Source organism: Phoca vitulina, unplaced genomic scaffold (genome assembly GCF_004348235.1).
Source record: "Phoca vitulina isolate PV1807 unplaced genomic scaffold, GSC_HSeal_1.0 scaffold35, whole genome shotgun sequence".
In the NCBI taxonomy this organism is placed as follows: Eukaryota; Metazoa; Chordata; class Mammalia; order Carnivora; family Phocidae; genus Phoca; species Phoca vitulina.
Window position 1 is genome coordinate 11,970,185 of NW_022589738.1, and position 24,079 is coordinate 11,994,263.

At 46.1% G+C, this 24,079-nt stretch overlaps 1 protein-coding gene across 1 annotated transcript in view; it reads left to right on the forward strand.

Moving 5' to 3' along the window:
- Positions 1-20,630, forward strand: part of TSPAN7 (tetraspanin 7) — a 124,494-nt gene extending 103,864 nt beyond the window's left edge. The window contains exons 3-8 of the mRNA XM_032426777.1: positions 1,990-2,064; positions 4,495-4,590; positions 5,975-6,130; positions 11,705-11,788; positions 19,318-19,393; positions 19,645-20,630. Of these exons, the coding sequence (XP_032282668.1) occupies positions 1,990-2,064; positions 4,495-4,590; positions 5,975-6,130; positions 11,705-11,788; positions 19,318-19,386 (480 nt within the window). The 3' untranslated portion in view covers positions 19,387-19,393; positions 19,645-20,630. The remainder of the gene's footprint in view (positions 1-1,989; positions 2,065-4,494; positions 4,591-5,974; positions 6,131-11,704; positions 11,789-19,317; positions 19,394-19,644) is intronic.
- Positions 20,631-24,079: the final 3,449 nt, after the last annotated feature.

Here is a 24,079-nt window from a genome sequence, read left to right on the forward strand (position 1 = left end):
GGGAGAGCTGGGATTGGACCCATAGACATCTCCTTCCAAAGCCAGGACTCTCTCTACTACAGTATTTTCACATGTGGAAAACTCGACCCCTACCACGTATATTTAGTACAAGCTTTCCCCAGTAGGCTTTTGGCCAAGGCCTTCTGAAGGAGAAGCAGCTGTTCTCTGGAAGCTCCCAGAAACAGGGAACTTCCCAGAGACAGGAAACTGCTGATCTGGCTGACAGGAGCGGAAGTCACTGATTAACTGTCAGTCTAGAATGTTATGGTCCTCATTTAACCTCATTAATTGCAAAACAACTGAAAATAACTATTTTCACTTTATGGAGGCCAAGAGTGGCTGCCTCTTTCCTAAGAGTTAGCCCACAACAAAGCTAGGATGTAAACCTAGGAGGACATCTGACCACGTAGTCAAATGTCCTTTTTCCCACCTGCCTCCTGACAGTTACTTTCCCACAGGACTTTCTGGTGGATTCTAGGCCTGGTGCGAGACTCTCTCTGGAGTCACATGTGCTTCTCATTGCATTTTGTACTAAGTTGAGAGACAGATGTCATGTACGCGGGGCATTCTACTCATAACTGTGTTTGCGATTTTAGGGGCTGTGCTTTAAATGTGTGTAGAGACTTTTGTTAAGATTTCAAACAAAATTGGCCTTTTAAGCCAGCATTTTCTCCTTTTAACATGTGCTACTACCCAAGAAAAATAATTTATGATCCTGTGCACATATGTACACTCTACAAATAAGTAACACGACCACGTCGAGTCTATCCAAATTCTACAGCATCACCTAGGACCATTGCAAACATTCAGGACTGTTGTATTTCATTTTGAGATGAGAAGAAACAGATTGGAAGACATATGCCTTGTAGGAAAAGGATCCCTTCTCTTTCCTTTTATCTGCTTTTCAAAGCCACAAAAATGGAAACCCTTAATGTCTCATAAGTACCATGTAATTTATCCCTGCATGCGCACTCACGTGCGCACGCACGCGCACACACACACACGTGCGCGCACACACACACACACAGTCAACTTGGAAAGAACAGGAAGCATGAAACAAATAAGAAGCATTAAGGGTTTTAGATACTTACAAACAGTCGCGTAGCTTACTTGCTTTTTAAAGGCTATCAACTCCACACGCTGTGCAGAATCAGAGAGGGAAGTAGCCCCCTGGCCCCTGCTCTAAGTGCTACACTCAAGGCTGATCACCATATTGAGGAAGAATGTTGACCCGTGTGCATTCTGGTCTTTCTGGCAGCATGATGTGCTCAAGAAAACTGGAGGGATTTACTGAAACGAAGAGAAGCAGCGGGTTCACATCATGGAAGTGGTCACACATATGAAGGGCCCTCGTGTAGGAGCAAGGTTGGGCTGGTTGTCAGATCTTCTGAAAGCCGTTCTAGCACCAGGGAGTGGAAGTTGCAAGTAGGCAGACTGTGGCCAAGAGAAAGGAAGTCTTCCCAGCAATGGGAAAGCTTGGAAACTGAATGGGCCGCTAGGGGTGCACGGGTGGAGGGACTATGCTAAGCTTGCAGAAGCCAGATGAAGGGTGCCCGCAGACGTCAGCTGACCATCCTGGGGGAGGTGGTATGAAAGACCCCCAGACAGGGCAGAACCGTGAACCTCCAGAGTACTTGTTTTTTTTTTCCCCCAGAGTACCTTCTTGCTCAACAATTCTAACATCAAAAATAGTGGATACCTGAGTTATAAAAAGCCCTTCCAGATTTCTCCTGGTTGAGCTGAGTCTCCGGATGAGCTCTCCTCAGCATGTGTGGCCCAAAATGCTTATGCATATTAAATAGACACATTTCTATATTGAGGCTCATGTGGGGAAATCTGGACAAGAGTATTTTTAAACTTTTCCTCAACTTTGTCTGGGGGATATGAGGATTTGTGTGATTCCCTGTGATGGAGAAGTCACCTACCCCAAAGGAGCACTCGTCCCAATCCTAACGTGTCTGCCTTTGTCCCCGTGTGCTTGATTTTCAGTATGCCATGTTTCTGTCGCTGGTGTTCCTGGCTGAGCTGGTAGCTGGCATTTCTGGGTTCGTGTTCCGTCATGAGGTGAGTATACACAACGTAGAGAACTCGGTTGGAGGGTCTTTGGGAGGAGGACTTTTGAAACCTCTCGTAATGTGTGAGGGGCACATAGAGGCCAGTTGGCATCTCCAGTGGTTTTGCTGTTTTCCAAATGTCACTTCATAGGCGCTGAAATGCCAATAAAAATCTAAATGCAGGAATTTCACCAAACTCAAAACCTTGTTGTTGATCCTCATTCTATTTCATGATATAGCTCCTGCAGGAAATGATTCTCTACCTTGTTTTAAAGCAATGACCTTTGGTGTCGATCAAATATACTCCTTTTTAAAATAGCAGCCTCAGCAAGGCACAAGTGGGTGTCTATATAACGAGATTTCTGTGACTGCTTGATTTCCCCCAAATAGCCTACGCTCCCCACTTCCCTCCTCAGAGCCCTGGGGGCCGCCCCTTGCCAACTGGGGGGTAGAGGCCAAGCCCAGGAGCGAGGAGCCCTGCTACTCTGTGTGGTGGCAAGGGCAATAGGAAGAGGGCTATCATGATCTGAAACCCCTACATGGCTTTGTTTCTAATTGACACGTAATAGTTTAGACTTCGGAGGCTGGAGAAAAAGAATTCTGAGTACTGTTTTGTGATCGTAACTGTGGTTTCAAGGACATGGCTGGCTGTTTTGTATCCTGTGTGGCCCTCCTCCCATGGACTGTCACTGTGGATGCTCTGTTAAGACAATGGGTAGACACTCAGGCAGAGATGAGATGCCCTCATGCTGTCTGTAGCCACCACGGTGTCCCCTGTCAGATGTGTATAGGGGTGACAGGTCAGACAGAGTACGCGCTACAATAAAGCACTAGTGCTAACTGCCCCCGCAGTCCGTTATTGTACCCTCTAAATAGCAGTAAAGCCAGAAGTAGAGATGCGTGTGTTAGAAAGGAAAAACAAAAGAACAGCAAGATAAAGGTGGAAAATGCACTGAGGCTGTTGAACGCCTGGCATGATCTGTCCCAGACCCTGCTTCTGTGCTTGGCCAAGTTCAGTTCCCAGTGAGCTTGCTCGTGGCACTTTCTGCCCCTTTTCCCCATTGCTCTGGTCTTCCCCTTACTGGAGGTGCGATCTCGGGTGTCAAGGCCGACTTCTAGAACCTATTTTGTATATGGGTGCTGCATCTGGAATTAGATTCCCCATTCTTATTGTCAGGCGAGGTGAAACCTGATGAAGTCCTGGCCTCCACAGCCCTAGAGGTGCCCCTGACACGTGTGTGAACTCCCCAGACACAGCTGAGCCCTTGCCCCCTCTCCTCCCACGTGCTGCCATGACTGGGCTCCCTGGGGGTGGGGAAAGGGATACCCAGGGCCTGGACACCCTCATCTACCTCACCTCTGTGCATCTGACACACTGAGGTGAGTGGTGGGGGGGGGTGCGAAGCCACCCTTTGCCCACCAGCAAGGGGCTTGTTTCTCCTGTGGAAGTCCTCAACGTGGCCCAGGGTCTATTCTGTGTGCACCTGCCCACCCCACAGAGACAGTGCAGGTGCAGTGAAATGAAAGGACACAGCCAGGTGTGGTATCTACCTTGGCTTAGAAGCTCCATGTGACTAGTGTCCATTGATCTCTTGTAACTAACTGTACCATGGGCAGAGCGCCTGGTATTTTAGCAAGGAGCATGCCTCTGTAAGAGAGTCACCGTACTTAGCCCAAAGCTTCCCACCAGGCAATTAGTGTCATTTGCTGTCCTCCCACCCCAGAGTCGTTTCAGCAATCGGGGGCAGTCTCACCAGACGTGGGGAGTTGCCTGGTAACACACCTGACGCTCCCCCTTCAGCAGGTTTCCAGGGGAACAGAGCTTGAAAGTTAACCCACGGCCAAATGTGCTCCCAGAGGAGGAGGAAGGGTTTTGTGAACTACCTCGTAACAAGAAAAGTTCACGTCCTTCCACCTCTCTTTCTGGCCTCAATAGAGACAGGTTAAGTGCAGGTTGGTTTTGCCCTACTCCTGTCTGCCAGAACAGGGATCCATGTCTGGTCACAGCACCATCAGTCTTCCTGCCTTCCAGTGGCCTGCCCTTTGTTATTCTTCTGAGCAAGGGCAGGAAAAGTGACAGACAGAAAGGTGGCCATCAGTCAATTCGAAGAAAATCAGGAGAAAAGCCAGGCCTGAGGTTGGGGCTCACTGTCACACTCTTTCAGAAACTGGCCACGTCAGTGGGTCATTTCATGAAGCAGGCTTCTTCCTCTGGATTGGGGATGAGGAAAACATTTTTTTAAAAAAAAATTCCTGAGCTAATAAATCCCTCAGCGAATTTTCTGAGATCTTTTGTCTCAGAAGACAGGGCATTCCCTCCGTGGCCTACATTGATTCAGAGACTTTTCAGAAGAGGCCATTTTGGGGGTAGAAGTTGGTATGAATCTGAGTCCGTTTGGGTGGCGGTGGACCGGAACCACATTCCTCCTGCCTTCCACAGATCAAGGACACCTTCCTGAGGACTTACACGGATGCCATGCAGAATTACAACGGCAATGATGAGAGGAGCCGGGCGGTGGATCATGTGCAGCGCAGCGTAAGTGACATCAGGCCTTAGACTTGGGGGCTGCTGGGGGCATGGGGCCATCAGCACTTGCTATTGATTACTGTCCTTCAGTTCCATTTCTAAGAGTTCGCACCCAGTGCTCGTCTAGGGTCCGGTTATCCGGGTAATCAGCATCAAGAGGGACCAGTACCTGTGGCTTTTCTTTCATCAGGATGAATTATGAGCATCCCAAGGAAAGCTAGCTTGCCCTTAATATCCAAAGTCTTGGAAAGGAGGCGATGAGTGACCTCGCTTAGCATTGGCTCCCGAAGGCTGGCATTCTAGAAGTGGTGTCTTTAGGCTGAGTGGAGAGCTCCAGTGAGCTGTGTTTCCTGGTGTGGGCAGTGTAGTGGGGGTGGACAGTGCGTCTGGGAGAAGCCGAGGGTCTGGCAGGAGTGGGACTGCCCCAGGCTGCCTGGTGCTTTGTAGAGGAGGTGAGAGAAGTAGCTGCCCCCTGCCTGGAGGTGCTCAGGGGGTCAGGTGCTGGTGCTCAAGCCTCACGGCCCATCTGGATCACCTGGGGAGCTCTTTAGTTGGTGGCGGGGGGGGGGGGGTGTTGCATGTTTTGTTTTGTTTTTTACTTCAGTAGCAGTATTTTTTTTTTTTTTTTGGCATTTTGATAACATTCCAAACTCAACAGAAAAGTTGCAAGAAGAGTATAAGGAACTGTATGCCCTTTACCCAGATTCAGTAATTCATTTCTACTTTTGCCCCATTTCCTTTAACATTCTCTATGTCAGGGGTTGGCGCACTTTTTCTGGAAAGGGTCCTGTGGTCACTATTTTAGGCTTTGAGGGCCGTGCTGTCAGTCTGTAAAGGGCTAGGCTGGCCGTGTCCCCCCAAAACTTGATTTACAAAAGCAGATAGCGGGTGGGCTATAGTTTACCAACACCAGCTCTCTCTTCCTCTTCCCTCCTTTCTCTTCCTTCCCCCCCCCCCGCCCCCAATCCATTTACTATTGGCATAGCTCCTGTGACCTATAAGCCTTAAAAAGAGCTCTTTAAAGCCATTTTTGTCTCGGCTTCCCCATCAACGAGCCGGATTTAGTCGCTCCATACCTATAAGAGCGGCCAGCCCACATAGGTGATGTCGATGCGGAGCCAGGCCTGAGAAGCCCTGCTTTACTTTGTGGACATGGTAAGGAAGCCAACACAACATGCAGTCTCGGACTGACTTCCTTCTCTCAGTTCAGTCGGGCTTCCCAGGGAGTATGAGCGTCAGTGGAACCCCAGCTCGCCTTTACTCACCAAAGCTGTGCCTGTTGACTTGGGGCCTTGGGCCGAGTGTCTCATTTAAACAGCCTGGGGCGGTGAGGCGGAGGACCATGGTGTCTGTGACCCACACACTTCAGGTCTTGCCCTTTGCCCCTTGACAGCTGAGCTGCTGTGGCGTGCAGAACTATACCAACTGGAGTGCCAGTCCCTACTTCCTGGAGCACGGCATCCCCCCGAGCTGCTGCCTGAACGAAACCGACTGCAATCCCCAGGACCTACACAATCTGACTGTGGCTGCCACCAAAGTGAACCAGAAGGTAGGCTTCCTCTCAGCCCTGACGGCATCCGTGGTGAATGTTTGGGGGCGGGGGCGGTGTTGGGGGCAGTGGGGCTTTGGGTGGATTTGTTTCTGTGAAACTGGGACAAATGGGTTAGAAATGGTAGTCCAGACGAGCGTGCAGGATCTTTCCCCGTGGCCCTTCACCGCCTGGGATGAGGCACCCGAGGCTGTCCCCTTCTGGAGGGGCAACTGTGACTCAGCAAGAACCGACCAGGCACAGGGAGGGAGGTTGAGCAGCCGTTCCTGCTCACCTGGTGCTGGTGTCAGACAGGGAATGTGGCCTTTCTTCTTTCTGGCTGTCTTTCTTCTGCTTAATCTACCTTCTAAACATGGACTTATTCACAGCTGGATGCCAGTCCTTAGCAGGAAGGGGGACGAGAGTTGACAGACAACATCTGCTTCTGCCAGGAGGGTAGCCTTTATTTGAGGGTGCTCTCCGCTCTAGGAAAAGAAATCAGCAACTCCACTTCAACTCACTGTCAGCATCTTGAGTCCCAAAGAAATCAGAGAGAGCGAGCGAGGGGGAGAGAGAGAGAGAGAGAGAGAGAGAACTGGCTAAAAGAAATTGGAAAGGTAATACATTGTGAAAATGAGGGAAATAAAATTTCAGTCGCCAGAAGGAAGACCAATTCTGTCTTCCACTTCACAGAGAATATGGCAAAGGCGTGATAAAACGTGTATGAAGTGTGTCCGTATTCTTAAACACTTCGAGAAATGCCACATAGAAAATATGTTTTGGTAAAACAGAAGGGAGGGAAAAAAACCAACCCTGCTGTTGACTTTACCTGCTGTTATGCAGCCATCAGGTAAATTTTCTTTTCTTACTCATAAAATTCCATTCTTCCAAGGTCTTCAACACTTGACGTGATCTGGGCCAACTGCTGAATAATGCATAGAAGATAGCCATCCTCTCAAGACGAGACTGTTAAGAGACAGTTTCTGTATTCTTACCCATTTAATGTTGGTATTTGTAGCATAAATGCTGCAGGGCATTGTTGCCATTCTAGAAGCTCATTTTGTCATCCTGGGCTTATTACTTGCTATTGGTGCGATGAGGTAATAAGATGTTCCATACTGACCGCTTCTTGTCTTAGCCAAGAAGACATCTGTTCCTCTTGGAATTTTCTTAAGAACCCAAAGGTTGAGGCTTCCTTTGCCTCTCATCAGTAAGGTGACTTCTGGTCTCTTCGGGGGCATCCCCACTGAGCCCCCGGAGATGTCCTTAGGCTGCCATTTTATGAAGCACTGAGCATACCCAGCTCCAACCGATGCTCCAATTTATAAAAGGCAAGAAGCGCTTTAAGGCAGTGACGTTTGGCCATGACAGAGCCTCAGGAGGATTTTTGTAGAAGCAGCAACCATCAGCCCGGGTAGTCTTTTTTTTACCCCCAAGCTTCCTTTTCCTTTGTGAAAGCTGGGGATCTAGAAGTCAGGAGCATGGGCTCTGGCGTCCGACTCCAGTTTAAATCCTGGTTCAGCCACCTGCAAGAGGTGACCTTTCTCAGTCTTATTTTCTTATTTTTCTCAGCTGTAAAAGGGAGATGATCATTCCTGCCTCTTAGGATTGATAGGAGGACTGAACGAGATAAAGTAGCTAAAGCACAGGGCCCGGCCCCGGAGTAAGGACCAGAGAAATGTTAAGTGTGATGTTCAATGTCGACTGCAATGTAAACAGCACCAGGGTGATGGTGGAGTTTGTCTCCCTCTATATACCACACTGTCCTTTATTAGGAATGATGCAGCAGGTCCTCAGAGGGAAGATCTTTTGTTAGTCTTCAAAAGCTAGTTTAGAGTCCTATCCTATAGTGCATCTCTATGATCTTTAGAATTATTTCCAGAAAGAAAGATAGGGTAGCATTTTTTTTTTCATTTCATTCATTGATAACCTGCAAATTGACCTCACTCCCTGCCTCCCCACCACACCCCCATCCTGCTTGATTTACATTTTCCTGGGTACCTCAGATACCTGGAAAAGGGGCTTAACTTCTCCAACCTGGCTTTCTCTGTGGAGAAAAAGTGAGTAAAGACTGAAATTTGTCTACTGAGTCTCATTAGATGTTCCCATTTCATTCCCACGCGGAACTCTGAGACAAATGAAGGCCCGGGTCTGAGTCTCAGATGCCTCACCTATAAAAGGCAGGAGATAGGGCTGGGATGAATACACTAATAGTAGATGCTCATGTTAGCCCCCCTCTTCTGACTCCCTCTCCCAGGAGGCTTAACTACTGCCCCCCTGTAGTTCTACGGAATCCTCTTGTTTGGAATACATGCATTCTAAATCCTTGCCGATCTTCTTGTGTCTTGAACCCTATGATTTAATAGCACAGAAAGATGACTCTTGGCTCTCACCTGGCAGCCTGAGAAACCTGCCTTGTATAAGTCACTGGGAGAGAGCGGGAGGGAGGTGAGACTAGCTAAACAGGATGTTTATTGTTTTGTGTAGGGGATGGGATTTATTTTGGTTTTGCCAGCAGGATGTTGAAATATCTGCAAGTTCACATGGCTGACAGCACTGACTGAGCCCCTACTCCATCGGAATTCTTGACATTTTTAAAGAGCAAGGGCAAGAGGGATGTTTCCCACTGGTGACTGTGTTGGTTTCAACATGCAGAGAGGGCGAGCAAAGGACCTGTTCTGTTTCTGGATGTTTCCTAGGACACTTAGCAGGTCTCTGTAGGTTTCTCTCACACCTGACCACCAGGCTTTCATTTGAGGAAATGAAAAGAGATTGTTGTGGGCAGATAAGATCATGGTGTAGTGGGGATTGTGAGGTGGAATGCAAACATGGCCTTGCTATCTGCAGATCTGAGCTAAGACCTGGAGAATGGGCTCACGGGTCCGCCTGGTGAGTAACAGAGGAATCCAGAGATGGAAAGCATTGATTTCAACCTTGCTCTTATACTGTTTAGAAAACGACAAAGAAGCGAAATCACTTTTATCTTCCCATTTTAAGGAACCCTCCTACTGATAGGATTATCTTCTTTGGAGTGAAAAGCTATGGGAGAACTTTTCTTCTAGAAGGGTGCTCCTCAAGCTTTAAAGGGCCGCTGAAACATCTAGAGATAGTGGTCACATTCATTAAAATTCATTAAAAAATGAACAACCCAGGGATTTGGCGATTCTGATGGAGGGAGTCTGGAGCGAGGCCTCAGATTCTGCATTTCCAGCAAACTCTTGGGGGCTGCTGCTGCCCCTGGAAGAGCCCCACTTTGAGGAGCAAGGTTGAGAGAGAACGATTTTGTCACAGTTGCACTAATGGCGGGGACTGCATGTTTCCGGTTTCTCCTGCTGGTTGGAGTGGGCTTATCAAAGATGTGATTGACTCTGCTCCGAGTCTCCTACAAATGGAACAGAAATCATACCTCAGAAAAATATATTCTGCTTACATGCAGAATCGAAGTTCATAAGAAAAATATCTATGCCAAGATATATTGCAGAGTAAGAAAGTCACCCACCTCGCTTTTCTCTGGTCTTTATTGTTGGGTTTGGGTTTCCATATCTTGAGGTGACCTACCACTGGCGTTGGACTGAATGAACTTCATCCCTCCGCCTGACCATCACCGGGGTGGGGGAGAAGATACGGTCATGATGGCCACCTGGGCAAAACGTGGTCTTAGCTGCTACCATTCAGGAAAGCGTTCCAATATCCATCTCTCCTCTCGCCTTGAATTCTTCCTAACCCAACCTGCTCGCCCTTCCACTACCTTTTGGAAAGTAGTGTGATAGATACTTTCACGAGTAAAAATGAAATCAGCCAGCAGTCTTCTACTACAAAGGGAGAATCAAATTTCAGAATTCCTCATGAGCAGAAACATATTTCCTTTCCCACCCGCCCCCGGCCTTCAAATTTGCATCAGCTAACCAAGGAGTATAGTTGGCCCATTGCATTGAAAACACGTATCAAAGTGCTGCTGCTAAGTTAATGCCCTTCTCCTCTGCAGACAGACTGCAGATGCATAAAATATCACTTATTAGGAGGTACAGCGCTGGTAGAATTGTCATAAGCTCTGAGAAATGTTAAATTGCTAAATTTTGAATTTCAATATGGGAGACATGGTTTTTTGTGGTCTTCAGATATTATTGCAATTTAGTGTGCCTTTCTTGATAAACAAAAGTCCTTTTTACCCTGTTTATGAAATTAATGTCTTGATTTTTGCAGACTTTATACATTCAAGTAGAAGCCGTTTTTCAGAACACTGGAAAAAGACCATGTCTTCTGAGACAGTATAAGTCAGTTCAGAAATCTAGGCTGACTTGGCCCAGTTTCAAATAAATATACATATAAACACACAGACACACAGACACATAGACACACACACATACACACAGACACACACACAAACACACACGAGTTCGACCTGTCAGGCATTTAACAGGAAGAGTCAGCTTTTGCCTTTGCATTATGGGTGATACACAATATTTGGTGTTTCCTACATGGACTAGGCTGATAAAATGTAATCCTGGATAACAACAGCAAAAAAACTTGTTTAGCAACATGGTTGAACTCCAACCATATCATTTATTTTAAAGAAAGGTGATTCACTTTATCAGTATTACACTAACATTGAAATTGGTAAAATGGGTGTTGGTTTTAATCACATTTGGAGATTTCATGGTATGAAAGGGAAATTCACTTCATTTTATGGATGAAGTTATTGACCTCTAGAAAGGAGAAGTGAGGGGTGCCTGGGGGGCTCAGTCGGTTAGGCGTCTCTTGGTGTCGGCTCAGGTCATGATCTCAGGGTCGTGCAGGGAGTCTGCTTGAGATTCTCTCTCTCTCTCTCGCTCTCTCCCTCCCCCACCACTCCCCCCACCCTCTCTCTCTCTCAAAATAAATAAATAAATCTTAAAAAAAAAGATGTGACTTGTTCAAGGTCACATAGTAAATTTATGGAAAAGATGACTTTAAAACATAGGTTTTTCCCTGTTAAAAAATAAACTTAATGGTCTCCTTGGAAAGAACCCCAAGACACCTTAAAGGTGGCAGGCACTCAAACACCCCCCTGTGACCTGACAATTTCACTTTATTTTTCTAAGATTGTATCACTTGTTGTCGAAATACTAGTAACCATGTTTATTATGCTGAGTCTTTCTATGCAAGGGTGTGGAATGCCTCTGTATGGTTGGAGTCTATGGGGTTTGCTTCATAGGTCTGACAGATCTGCTGCTACACCGAATCCTACCACTGAAACATTTCTGGATGAAACTACATATCTGGGACTTGCTTTAAAATAATCCAGCCAGGGGAGGAGAGTTGAGGAGATTTAAATGAAACCAGATTGGCCACATGTTCATTGTGAGGTTAGAGAAAGAGTCACTTGGCCGGGGGGGGGGGGGGGGGGGGGGGGTCATGGTACTACTCTCTGTACCTTTTTGTATGTTTGAAATTTTTCTTTTTTTAAGTTTGGGAAGAATGCTAGTGAGTTCCTAGGGTGAGTTGCAGCTGTATTTGTCAACTGTGGGTCGGAGCGTATGTTGGGAGTGTTGCAAGTTAACACAGCTCAGTCTGGCCCCGGGTGTGAAATGCATCTCTCTCTCTCTCTGTTTGCAGGGTTGTTATGATCTGGTGACCAGTTTCATGGAGACCAACATGGGAATCATTGCTGGAGTGGCTTTTGGAATCGCGTTCTCTCAGGTAGGCTGCATAATTGTGCGGTCAGGCCTGGCCTTCCCCGGCCTCCTGCCCCAGCTTCCCTCCCCCATCTCCGGATTCCCCGCCTGCCCCCCCTGCGCCTAGGGAGAGGCTGATAGATGGGGTCAGAGCTCCTTGCTCATTAGTCCTCAGGTCATCTGTTTATTGATTTTCCTTTTTCAACTTAAATGAAGTTTTGCCATCAAGGGAATATCAGTTACAGTTCAACTAATGACTAGCTCCAGAAAACAAGTTGCTTCTTCTGTAGGTCAAATGGAGGTTAACTGAACAAAGTGCTGGCTTAATTGGAGCATAAACAACTCCAAACATCAAATGGCTGATCTGGATTTGGGGGAGGCTTTTTTTTCTGGTTGACCTGTCCCTGTTTTGTTCTTCGTTCCTGTCGATTATGCACGAGCTGTCTCCCTTTACAGAAAGCCTACAGTTAGCGAACTTCATCTTGCAATCATTACTTTCATCCTAAGTTTGACTATGGTTCCTTACGAGGAAACGGAATTTTTGTCTATTGTGTAGCCCTTTATCTCCACGCAGCCTCTATAAAATAATGGGAGAAGTCATTCTGCCAGCGAAGTGCGCCACACGTCCTCAAGGATAGAACAAGATTAAGCTGACTCTAAAATTTGGGCCCCTCCACCCAGCAGTACAGTATCCCACAGGCCTCTGATCTCCCAGCCAAATGATCATATTGTTGCAACGATAGTGCTGTGGGTGGGAGGATTGGCGTGTATACTTAACCAAATGAAAACTTGATGTATGTTTAACTCCAAATTTTTTCGGGCCAACAGATCATTTTTCCAACAAAGCCCAGTTAACGTTCTCTTGGTAATATTTCTCCCCTACTCTAATTTCTCCTGCCTGAATTCTATATTTGCTCTCTCAGACTATACTTACCTTTTCCCTGCCCCCCCATACCTCCTTCCTTCCTGCACATATTCGTTCTAGCCAAGTTTGTTCTTCAAAATTTTTAATTGAAAAATGGCATATACAGAAAAATACGTGAATTATAAATGCACAGCTTAATAAATCAGCACGATGTGAACATACCTGTGTCACCCTCACTGAGATCAAGGACTAGAACGTGGCCCTAGTAGTTTTTTGCAAAGAAAGGGTTTTGCCCCAGGTCAGTTGACAAACTTCTTCCTCAGCAGTGACAAAAACCTAGGTGACATTTCATCTGACAAGAGCATGTGGGCTCATCCCACAGGAGTGTGCGCTCCTTGTGGTGGCTTCAAAATTCTTTCACCGTGCTTCTTCATGGTTTGCAGCTCATGAAGGGAATTACACTCTCAACACGCCAACACGCAAACCAAGATGGCACCACAAACCGTGCCGGTTCGTCTCCAGAGACCTTTCCCAAAAAGTTGCTGCCCAAAATTTCCTCCAATTGCTATCCTACTTGAGTCATAACACTTCAGTGACATGTCTGTAATGGCCAGGGGACGTTTTAGAGGATCCGGGACCCGCGTCCGATACAGACGTGCAAGGTGCACTAGAGAGCTTGCACATCCGTTTGTGCGTGTATATGCAGGGTCAGGTTAATGCCACCGACAGGCCAGATGTGTGCTTGGTGGCTGGGGACGACTGTCCCCTCGGAGGAAGGACTATAGGTGAGGTCTCCCCTAATGGCTCTCCTAGAACCATAAAGGGACCTGATGCCAATACTCTCCATGGGGAGAAGAGAGCCTCACAGAGCCTGGAATCTCATGGATAAAACATCATGTCATCTAAGAATGTTCCTGCACGGCCATGAGGGGCACGGGGGATTCTCCCATTTTCATTAGTGAGGTGAACCAAGTCATGAAGGATCTGATTAAGACCTCTCTTCTACTTCTCTGTCATGCTTCCCTATGAAGGAGGTGGGGTGGGGTGGGGTGGGGATTTCTGCTTTAAACAAATTGCCTGGTGAGCATTAATCATCTGTGCTAACCTTGAAGAAATCCCCGACATGGGGATTGTGGAGTTTGCTCTGTGGTCCTCTGGGGCAGTGAGAGAGGGGCCAGCATCCCTGAGGGAACCCCCAAACAGAAACTCTACAGAGATTTTAGGTCTCATCAAGGTACCACATCATTGTTGGGCTAAGACAACAAAACACAAAGCCCAGTGGCATCGCCTAGCCAATACCATTCACCCCCGGGACCAGACAGGTGCGTGAGGCAGAGACTTGGGACCTGCCATGCTCTGCTGGAGGCAGGGGGAGGAAGAGCCACAGCTGCCTTTAACTAGCGTGATGTGCCAGGAGCTGAAGTTGGCTTCCACATACCAGTGGGTCCGAGGCCTCTCTGGGACAGCGGCGGCCACTTACCAGAAGCCTATTCAGGAAGAACCAGCCATACCGGTCCTGGTCAATGACCCAGAACCAAAGCTTTAGCCACATGTGTTTAAAATTTTTAGGACCAGTGTCAGAGTAAAACCTAGCACCTGTTGGCTGCTTCGGGTGAATCACTCATGTTGGCCGATGTCTTGGCCTTTCTATACTGAAGCAGGTTCTACTGAGTAGAGGCCGAAGTAGGTAGCAAAGAACAGAGCTCTGTCACGCGTTCTCTCCCTCCCTCCCTCTCTCTCTCTCTTTCTCTTCTCCCTCTCCTCTCCCTTCCTCTTCCCCTTTCCTCACCCCCCCTCCACCTGCTCCTTGCCCTTTCCCTCCCCTGCTCTGCTAACATCCGCATCCACGCTATCATCTGTGGGAACAAACTAGCCTTGCACATCTGTTGTGTCAGAAATAAAGGTGGTATAAAGTACAAGGCAAACTAAGCCAAATCCAGCCTTTCCACAGACTATGCAAAAACTTTGTCCCTGGTTAGCTCATTTAGCCAACTTAAAGCCCCTGAGTTCTGTTTTTGGGGCGGCAGGATTTGGGCAGGCATTTAAGACTTCCTTCACAAACTCCCATGGCCTGAGCCCTCTCAAAGGAAAACCCATTTGTCTGGACTCGATGGGCAGGTCCTGCTCCCCTATAAATTCATAGCAGGAAGTTGAGTGTTTGGATAGGGTACCTCCTCCATGCATCTCTGGCAGCTCCTCTTTTACTCAAGAGAGCTTGGAGAGGGAGACACGCGCAAGCAGAGTGTGCCCGCGTGCATGCACGAGAGGGAGAGAGAGGATAATGGGAATATCACCCCCCACCCCGCCTCCAACATGGCCCGGAAGCCAAAGCTGAGGGTGTCTGAGTGTGGCCGCTCACTCCGTTTGAGCCACCGCCCCTCCCGTTGGCCGGCCTTCTGCTGTGCGCTGCAGGCGAGGCGCGGTAAGCCCTCTGCATCCAGTGGAAACGGACACATGTCTGTCTAGCTTCGCTAGACGTGGAGCGTGCTAGGCTGGGTTAATCCTCCACATCACAGAACAGTCCTGAGTGGGGACGGTAGAGCTCTTTTCCAGAAGGGGAGGTTTGAGTGGCTTGCTTGAGGTTGGGCTGCTATTCTAGATCCAGGCTTATAATTCTGACCCCTCCACCTGGCCTGCTGTCTTAAACTTTGGGGCCAGAGATCGCCCTTGATCTTGCCTCAGAGAACCTATACAGGGAACTCATCTTGTGCTTTTATAATGAAAGGGATTAAGTCTGTGAAATTGAAAGGAAAAGCGTACTCATCAAAAAAGACAGATCCTCCTCCTACCCATCCGTCCCCTGACCCGCACCCCTGCGGGGCCTCCTCCAGGGCCCACAGGCTGCTGGGATGATTCATTATGAACCAGGAACTCTCTTCTGGGACTTACGACCTTTTCCCTGTAGAGGGCTGGACGAAGCTGTTCATAGCCTTGATGAGACATGGCCAAAGAAAGCTAATGGAACTATTTACTTATTCCCCTAGTATCTTCAGGGCCCGAGATGGTCCCGAATAGCATTTATACAGTTTTATGTCAAACCAGATTCCTTGGCACTTGCCCAAGGCACGGAAGTTTTATTTAGTCTCCCACCTCAGTCATTAGCATACCATCTCCACAGGCATGATAAGGATCTAATAAGCTTTTGACCTATTGCTTGTCGCTTGCTTGTTCAGAAAGTTGCCTTTACAACTTTGCTGTCCTCTCTGTGGACTGGAATCAGGAATTGGGCCACCTTCGCCTCCCATGGTGATGGCAGGGAGGACGCCCTGGGCCTATTGGCCCTTACCTCTCTGGTCTTCGCTGGCCTGGGCCCCACCTCTCTCGCGCCCTTCTCTCCCACCTCTTGGCATCTGCCGGGTCCCCGGTGAAGTGCAGAGCCCCAGTGGGGCACCCCATGTCGCTCGACCTGTCAGGCTGTCTCTGTGGGAGGGCCTTGAGAAAGCCTGGAGTCAGCCTTCTCTTAAGTGGAGGCCTTTTCTTCTCTCTCCGCCTCTCTGGCTTCTCAGTTCTTGAAGCGGCGGAACGTCCCAGAGGTTTCCATGACCCAAAAGAAAGCAGAATATAGTACTGACAAGGCAGACAGTGGTAAAAATAAAATGTCACCTCAAAAAAAACTAGATGAAGACGAATTACAAAAGTCTTCGTCCACCAAATATAAATAATCTGATCTAAAACTCCGGAGGCCGTCTGGCACCAGGCCTTTCACCGGCCACCAGAATGGTGAGGAGTGGCTCTGGGGTCTCCGTCCTGATGGGTTTCCAGCATGAGAGACGAGCCCCCCTTTTCCTCTCTCCATCCGGGCCTTAAAGCAGAAGTTTGGCCTAGTGCCTACTTCAGCCTTGCTACACACCAGCAGCGTGCTTCTCAGGGGCACAGAGCGTACCTCTACTCTTTGAGGGGCTTTTTCCATATAGTTAGCCTGAAACAAGAGTTCATCAAAATAAGGATGGACTTTTCTGGCTACAGATGAACTGGGTCTAGTGGCAAGCAAGCGTTTGTCCTGACTCACACTGAGGCAGAGGCCCTGACTCTGGCTGAACAGGCTTTCCGTCAGGTACCCAGAAATCACTTGGTGACAGCTACTATGAAGTATAGGATGCTTCCCCCCTCCGCCCCAGCTCCTGACTTTCCCTGAACTTGGTACTTATGGAGGTGAGAGATCAAAGTTTTCGCTCAAATATGGTAAAAACACTAGAGCAAATTTGAAATCCGTAACCCTGCGAAAATCCAAAATACCTACCACACCCCAAATCCTAGTTTTTCTTGCACTAGAATCAAATACAATAAAAGCCAGTGTGTGCAAAATACTGTTTTCATATAGCTTCTATGAACCTCAGTTCAGGATGCTTTTTTTTTTTTTTTTAGGAAAACAAATTTCTTAGTAGATGTTGAAAAATAATTTTAAAAATCTGTCTTCTTCCATGGGCAAACAGAAGGTATGTTCTTGCCCCAGAAATATAAAACACAGTAAGGTTTTTTGATTGTTTGTTTGGTTTTTGGTTTTTTGAAAAGCATCTTTCTTTTTTTTAAATTTTTTATTTAAATTCAATTTCGTTAACACTGTATTATTAGTTTCAAGGTAAAAGGCAGTAAGTTTAAAAGCAAGTAGCTTTCATTTGTACTGATATTTTTAGAAGTTCTTTTTTCTGTGACAAAGTCCAGTGCTTAAGAATAATGCTGCTTCTGTTTTGGGGGAAAAAAAAAAGTGGAAGCCCATGCTATATTTCCCTGAAAGCAGAGATTTTAGATACAAGAAATATTTAAGCATCCTAAGGAGTCTTCTGGCTGTGTGGCTCATGAATTGCCATGGAGGCCAGGAGCATCAGAAAGCACTGAATTATGAGAGCGTTGGAACCCACGAAGCGGGGTAGTAACTATCCTCAGTGCTTCAAGCACACGTGAGCTCAGTGGGGAAACATGAAACTCATCAGCTTTTACAAAGAAAAAAGAGTTTAGGAACTGGAAATCAAATGGAGAGATGCCCACTGAAACCCCTTTGTCCAAAGTTTGCAAGGCAAGGCAGAAAGGAACCCCTGATAGTGTGAGACAGAGGAGTGATTCTGGAAAAGGAGAGGGTCTAGGCTGAGCTGTAGGGGTGGGGGAGGGGGGAGGCAAAGAAAGGGGCTGTCCTCCAACAGGGGAAAGAGGGTAGAATCTTAAGTTCTGGATGAACTACCAGTGTGGTTTGGGGGAAAATTCTTTAACCTCCCCTGAGCCCATGTTCTTATCTGGAAGGTTAGGACAGTAATATTGTACAGGGATGTGATGAGGGTTAAATAGCTTGATACACTTGAATATGCTATACGTCTAATGATCACTTGGGTTTTTTTGGCCGAAATCTGATTTTTAAGAGTATCAAGTGTGTTAGGGGCGCCTGGGTGGCTGAGTTGGTTAAGTGTCCGACTCGATTTTGGCTCGGGTCATGATCTCAGGGTCGTGGGATTGAGCCCCAAGCCAGGCTCCGTGCTGGGCATGGAGCCTGTCTGAGATTCCCTCTCTCCCTCTCCCTTTTCTCCTCCCCACCTGTGCTTTCTCTCTCTCCTCTCTATTTCAAAAAGTATCAAGTGTGTTCTGGTGTACGTTGGTCCCAGAAAATGGCAGTTCTAATGAAAAGGGACAAGCTACAAGGTTCAAAGTCCTTACAGTGCCGGGGGCGGGGTTAATTTGTGTCATTTGGCACAGAATTCTGGAGGTTACAGCCATGGCTCCTTTGGTGATTTGGTGGTTTGGGCAGGATACTATGAATTTTGTGGCACAAAATGATGTTGGTCAGAGCCTTGGTAGGAGATAGGGTGAGTTCAATAAGGTGGTGATTTTTCCTCACCTGACGGAACTTATGGTTTTTATATTTCATGGCATAGTTTTACTTTCAAAAAGGAAGATAAGAATCCAGGATTTCAGCAAGAAAGGTAGCCGTGTTCAGGGGTTGCCCCAAGCCACAGTGGGACCCGGTGTGCCTGCATGTGTCCCACCTGTAAGATAAGGGCCACCGCGTGGCCTGGATGAATTGCTTCTCTCACCTGGAAGGCTGGTTGACGCACCAGCACTGGGTGCCAGCCCTCAGAGCGCCAGAGTCCGCACATCTGAGGTGGAAACCAAAACGTAGGCCTAAAATATCTACATGGTTAGAGACAAAGAGAAATTAAAGCCCTGATGTCCCCTTTCCCCTAACCCAACACCTACCACTCTCAAGCCATGGCTTTCTTGCCTCACCTGGCAAACTCACCCAGGCAAGAATAGTGTCTCGTCGCCTTAAGGGAAGAAAGACTATCCTGTTGGCCATGGATGGCTGAGGGATCGCACCATGTTGCGATATCTGCCCGATGCACGTGTTCGGCCTTTTTGGACATACCTTACTAATTCTGTGGTCCTTCCATTTTTTCCCCTACTCTCATAACATACGAACAAATCGTTAACACTGCTTATGTGTCAAAAGTTGTTTTTAAGCAGCCAGAGCACGCTAGAGTGGAACCTTATGGCCGGTTCTAGAACCTCCAGGTGTCCTGCCCTAGCAGACTCCCGAAGTCTTAGACCCCCCCAGGGAAATCACGTTTGATCTTTTTCTTTAGTGCCCTTTTCCTCATTCACATACAAAAGCCCTCAGTTGTTAAAAATTACATCTGGGAGGCCAAAGAAGTGTGCAGTTCAGTGACTTGAGATTGTGGTCTTCGTTTCTCTTCTGGCAACAGCTGATCGGCATGCTGCTGGCCTGCTGTCTGTCCCGGTTCATCACGGCCAACCAGTATGAGATGGTGTAAGGAGAAGGTGAGTGCATGTGGGGAGTGTTGAATCTCGGGGTTCTCCCTCTGGGGCACACCCTGCCCTGCAAACGGGCAAGGGTACCGCCGGGCCACTTAACCTACCTGATCTCGGTGGCACCCGCGCACGTGCTGAAACCTCATTTCTGTGGCCCAGGGAGGATGGTGTGAAACGTCTGAATGCTCCTTTTAGCTTGTTACCTTATTTTAAGTCCTTATTAACTGTAAGTCCCTCACGTGTTTTCATTTCTCTCACAGTCTTTCAAGCACGGTGGAATAAGAGACCTGTTTTAAAAAGGAACCACAGCACTCTCTGAAAGACTTCCAGAGGATGTTAGAGCACAGTACCTAACACACCCGCCCCCGCGCTCCCTAACCCCCCAGCCAGTGTGCAACCGACCCGCCCGCGCAGTCTCGCTCCGCCTTCCAGCCCGCATCCCGTGTACCGTTCCATTTGGTGAAGCCCCGTCGTGCCAGAGTGTAGCCGGGTTCCCTGCATCCAGTCCTAGCGGACCCCACCTGAGGCCCCCTGCGTGCCATCTCCTTCATCTGTACTTGGTCCAACTCTAGCTCATTGTAGGTGACTGGTTATCACACCATCCCTGGCCCCGCCAGGCCCTGCATGTAGTGTGGAAGGTTCCCGCTCACCCTTCAGGACTGATAAATGCCATACCCCTTGATGTAGATAAGCTCATAGCTGTCTGTTCTTTTGGCTTAATCTCCTTTGGTTTGGTCTTCCCTTTACTAAGGCTCTTTCCTACCTTCTTCAGGCTGCCTAGGATATGTAAAGACAGACATCAGTAATGGTCCGTGAGGAGAAAAAAGCCTGCGTCATGCATGAAGGAAATAGCTGAGCGTTAGGTGGCCTCCTTGCTCATTATTGTTACATGCCTGGGCGTGTGTAGACAGTTTAGTGGCCCCCATGCCTCTCGGGTGAAACCCTGTATAATCCTGTTACCAAGCTGTATTGTTGCCTCCTGTGAAGGAAATAATAATACTTCTGTTCTTCCCCAATTAATTGCTCTTGTGTTATTTCACTTCTTTCTGTATTTTTTCTTTGCATCGACATTACGGACATTGAGGACCTCAGCAATTTAGTTTAAAAATGAGTGTGAAGGGGGAACAAAGTCAAAATATTTTTAGAAGAACTTAAGAAACAATGCCTCTGTCTAGCATGCCAACAAGAATGCGTTGATATTGTGAACATTTGTGATACATGTATTAATAAATAGAATCATTACAAATTGCTGCGTTTTGCTCTTTGCTTATTGTGGAAGCGTCTAAACACATAATTTCTACTTCATCTTGCTCCACGGGGGATTGGGAGTGGACCACCACCTTACACGCTGCCACACCCCCCCACGCATGCTCCCACCCCACTGAAATAGCCTCGGGCAAGTGCAAATGCCGAGGGGTCAGACTTTTTTACCGACATTTCAGAAACTTGGATCATTTATCATGAACAGGATTACTGTTGGCTGCAAAAATAGAAGCTTCATATTATTTCAGGCTAGAGGCGGAAAGGTTTCAGCAAAGTTTTCAAAACTCTGAATGTCATTTACAAAAAAAAAAAAAGGAAATGAGCATCTATTCTTTCCTTCCTTGTTTCTAATGAGCATGTATTCTTCCTTTCCTTCTTTCTTGTCTGGATTGAAGAAACTCAATCTGGAGAAGAGATGACATCACACCATGCAGTCGTCCCCGTGCCCTGGTTTGTACTAAATTATGGAATCCTTACGCTTGATTTAAGCATTTTAGCAATAGGTGCAGTGTAGATTATATGCGATCTGTATTTTCCTTCTTAATGAGTCACCTTAAAAAAAAAAAACTCATGAAAACATATATTGATCTGTTCCCAAATAAGTGGATCTAAAAAGCTACCTCTTCTCTGTAGAGCAGAGTTCCTCTTCAAAGGGTCAACATTTTTAGAGAATTAAGATCTATCTTTCTTGGAGTTTCCTTGGGTTTTTCTCTTAACTTTTTGTGTTGCATTCTTAGCTCATTAATTTGTGCTTTAAAAAAAGTGCTGCTTTAGCTGCATTTCAGTTTTGGTTTGCAACTTTTGTTGTCTTTTATTCCAGACATTTTGCAGTTTTCTTTAGGATTTATGCACTGAGCCATGTAGGATTTTTTTTTTTTTTTTAATTTCCAAACGTGTAGAGTTTGAGGCTGCCTTTTTGTTCAAACAAACTTGGTTTGTAACATAAAGATTCTTTGTTATTTGTTGAGGCTTGTTTTGTGCCCTAGTATATGGTCTGTGTTTGTTCTGCATGTATTTGAAAGGTATGTGTATTTTCTAATTATAGGTGCAGAGTTAGAACAAAGTTGTAAATATATTCAAATAGTAAACTTTAGGACTATTGTTCGAATTGTGTGTTCTTAGGAATATTTTATCCGTTTGACCTATCAGGTTCTGAGAATGGTGCTTAAAATCGCCTACTGGGACTGTGGATTCTGTCAGTTTTTGCTTCGTGTATTTTTTTTTAAGATTTTTATTTATTTACTTGTTAGAGAGAGTGCGTGCACAAGCAGGGGGAGCGGCAGGCAGAGGGAGAAGCAGGCTCCCCACTGAGTGGGCAGCCCGATGCAGGACTCGATCCCAGGATCCTGGGATCATGACCCGAGCCAAAGGCAGGCTGAGCCAGCCAGGCATCCCTTGCTTCGTGTTTTTTTAAGCTATAGTGTTAGGGACATGCAAATTTAAGATTATGTCTCATTGATGAATTATTTCCTTTGTCATTATGGGCTGACCCTCTTTATCTCTAATTATGATTTTTCTTTTTGTCTGATATTACAGTTGTTATAATTACCTTTCTTTTGATGAATATTTGCCAAGGGTATTGTTCCAAATCCCTCTGCTTTCAGCCTCTCTGTGTAGTATTTTAGACATGTCTCTTAAACAGCATATAGCTGCATTTTTTCTTTTTTAGCTCAGTCTGAGAAAGTCTTAACTGAAAAGCTTAATCCAGTTATATATTGTTATTACTGATATATTTGGTTTTATTTCTGGCACATTTTTTTCTGTCTAGTCTTCATTTCTTTCTTGTTTTTTTCCCTGCCTCTTTGTTTTATTTTGAATTTATGCATTATATGTTTATTCTTTTAGTGATTAATCTTAATTTCTTACTCTGCATACTTGAACTGGAAAGTTAATCAGAATCTCCATCTTCTTCCAAAATATCACAAAGACCTTGGAGTGTTTTAACTCCAGGCACCTCTCACTTAACTTCCATGCTTCCATTCCCTGATGCTGTATTTCTACCATCTCCCGAAATGGATCCTGACTGTCACTGTTTTTAGAGTTTATTTAGATTTACCTATGTGCATACCAGTTTTTTGTTTCATTTTGGGTTTTTAAACATTGCTTCTTTCATCTTATCCCTTGGGGTTCAGTTTTGGGCTATGTTTTGTTTGTTATTTCATTAAGGGGTTTATATGTGCTAAATCATCTCAAACTTTGAAAAATCTCCATGTCATTTGCATTCTTGAATGATAGTTTAGCTGGGGCTAAAATTCTAGCTTAGTAGTTGAAAGTAATTCTGGCCTTTTACTATTATTAACAGTAAGTCTAGTTGTTCATTTTTGGGTCATTTGTCATTTTTCCCTAGTAATATCATTTATCCCTAGTTGCCTTTAAAACTGTCTGGTTTTTTCCCTCAGCTTTATTGAGATATAATTGACCTATAACATTGTGTAAGTTCAAGATGTACAGTGTGATGATTTGATACATGTATACATTGTGAAATGTTTACTCCAGTTAGGTTGGTTAACACATCCTTCACTTCATATAATTTCCAATTTTGTTATTGTCATGATGAGAACATTAGAGATCTACCCTCATAGCAACTTTCAAGTATATAATACAGTATTTTTAACTATAGTCACCATGCTGTATGTTACATCCCCAGAACTTATAAATGAAAGTTTGTGCTCTTTGACCAACACCTCCCCGTTTCCTCCACCTCCCAGGACTAGGTCCTGTTCTTTTAATAGATGCTGGAAAAGATAATTGCATGCTGACCTCCTTTGGATAGCTGAATCATGGTTAGTACCAGATAGCCTTGGTCATCATTGCACATAAAGCACCTGGAAGAAAATAATGCACATCTTATAGTGATGCTAGTCCAGTGCTCTTGGATTGAGTGTTTTAATACTTTTAATCTAATTGCCAAACTTTCTTCTTTCTAAATCTTTATGAAAAAACAACTCACTAAAGCACTGTAAGACTTTGCCTTTGATGATCCTCTTCTATATTTGATGGACTTTCTACCTTCTATGTCTCTTAGAGCCTTTCATTTTTTTTCATGTCTTTATTTCTTGAAGAGCATCCTGGATCACTTCCTCGGTTATGTCTTCCAGTTCTTTTCTCAATTTTGTCTGATTATTTTGAATATTCTGTAAGTTATTTTTCATTTTTTTTGTTTAAAATCTTCTGTTCTTGGGGTGCCTGGGTGGCTCAGTCAGTGAAGCGTCTGCCTTCAGCTCAGGTCATGATCCCAGGGTCTTGGGATCGAGCCCCGCATCGGGCTCCCTGCTTGGAGGAAAGCCTGCTTCTCCATCTCCCTTTGCCCCTCCCCCTACTTGTGCTTGTTCTTTCTCTCTCTCTGTCAAATAAATAAAATATAAAAATAAATAAAATCTTCTGTTCTTTTTCTTTAGTGGCCTTTTCTTTCACTGACTTCTCATCTTGTCT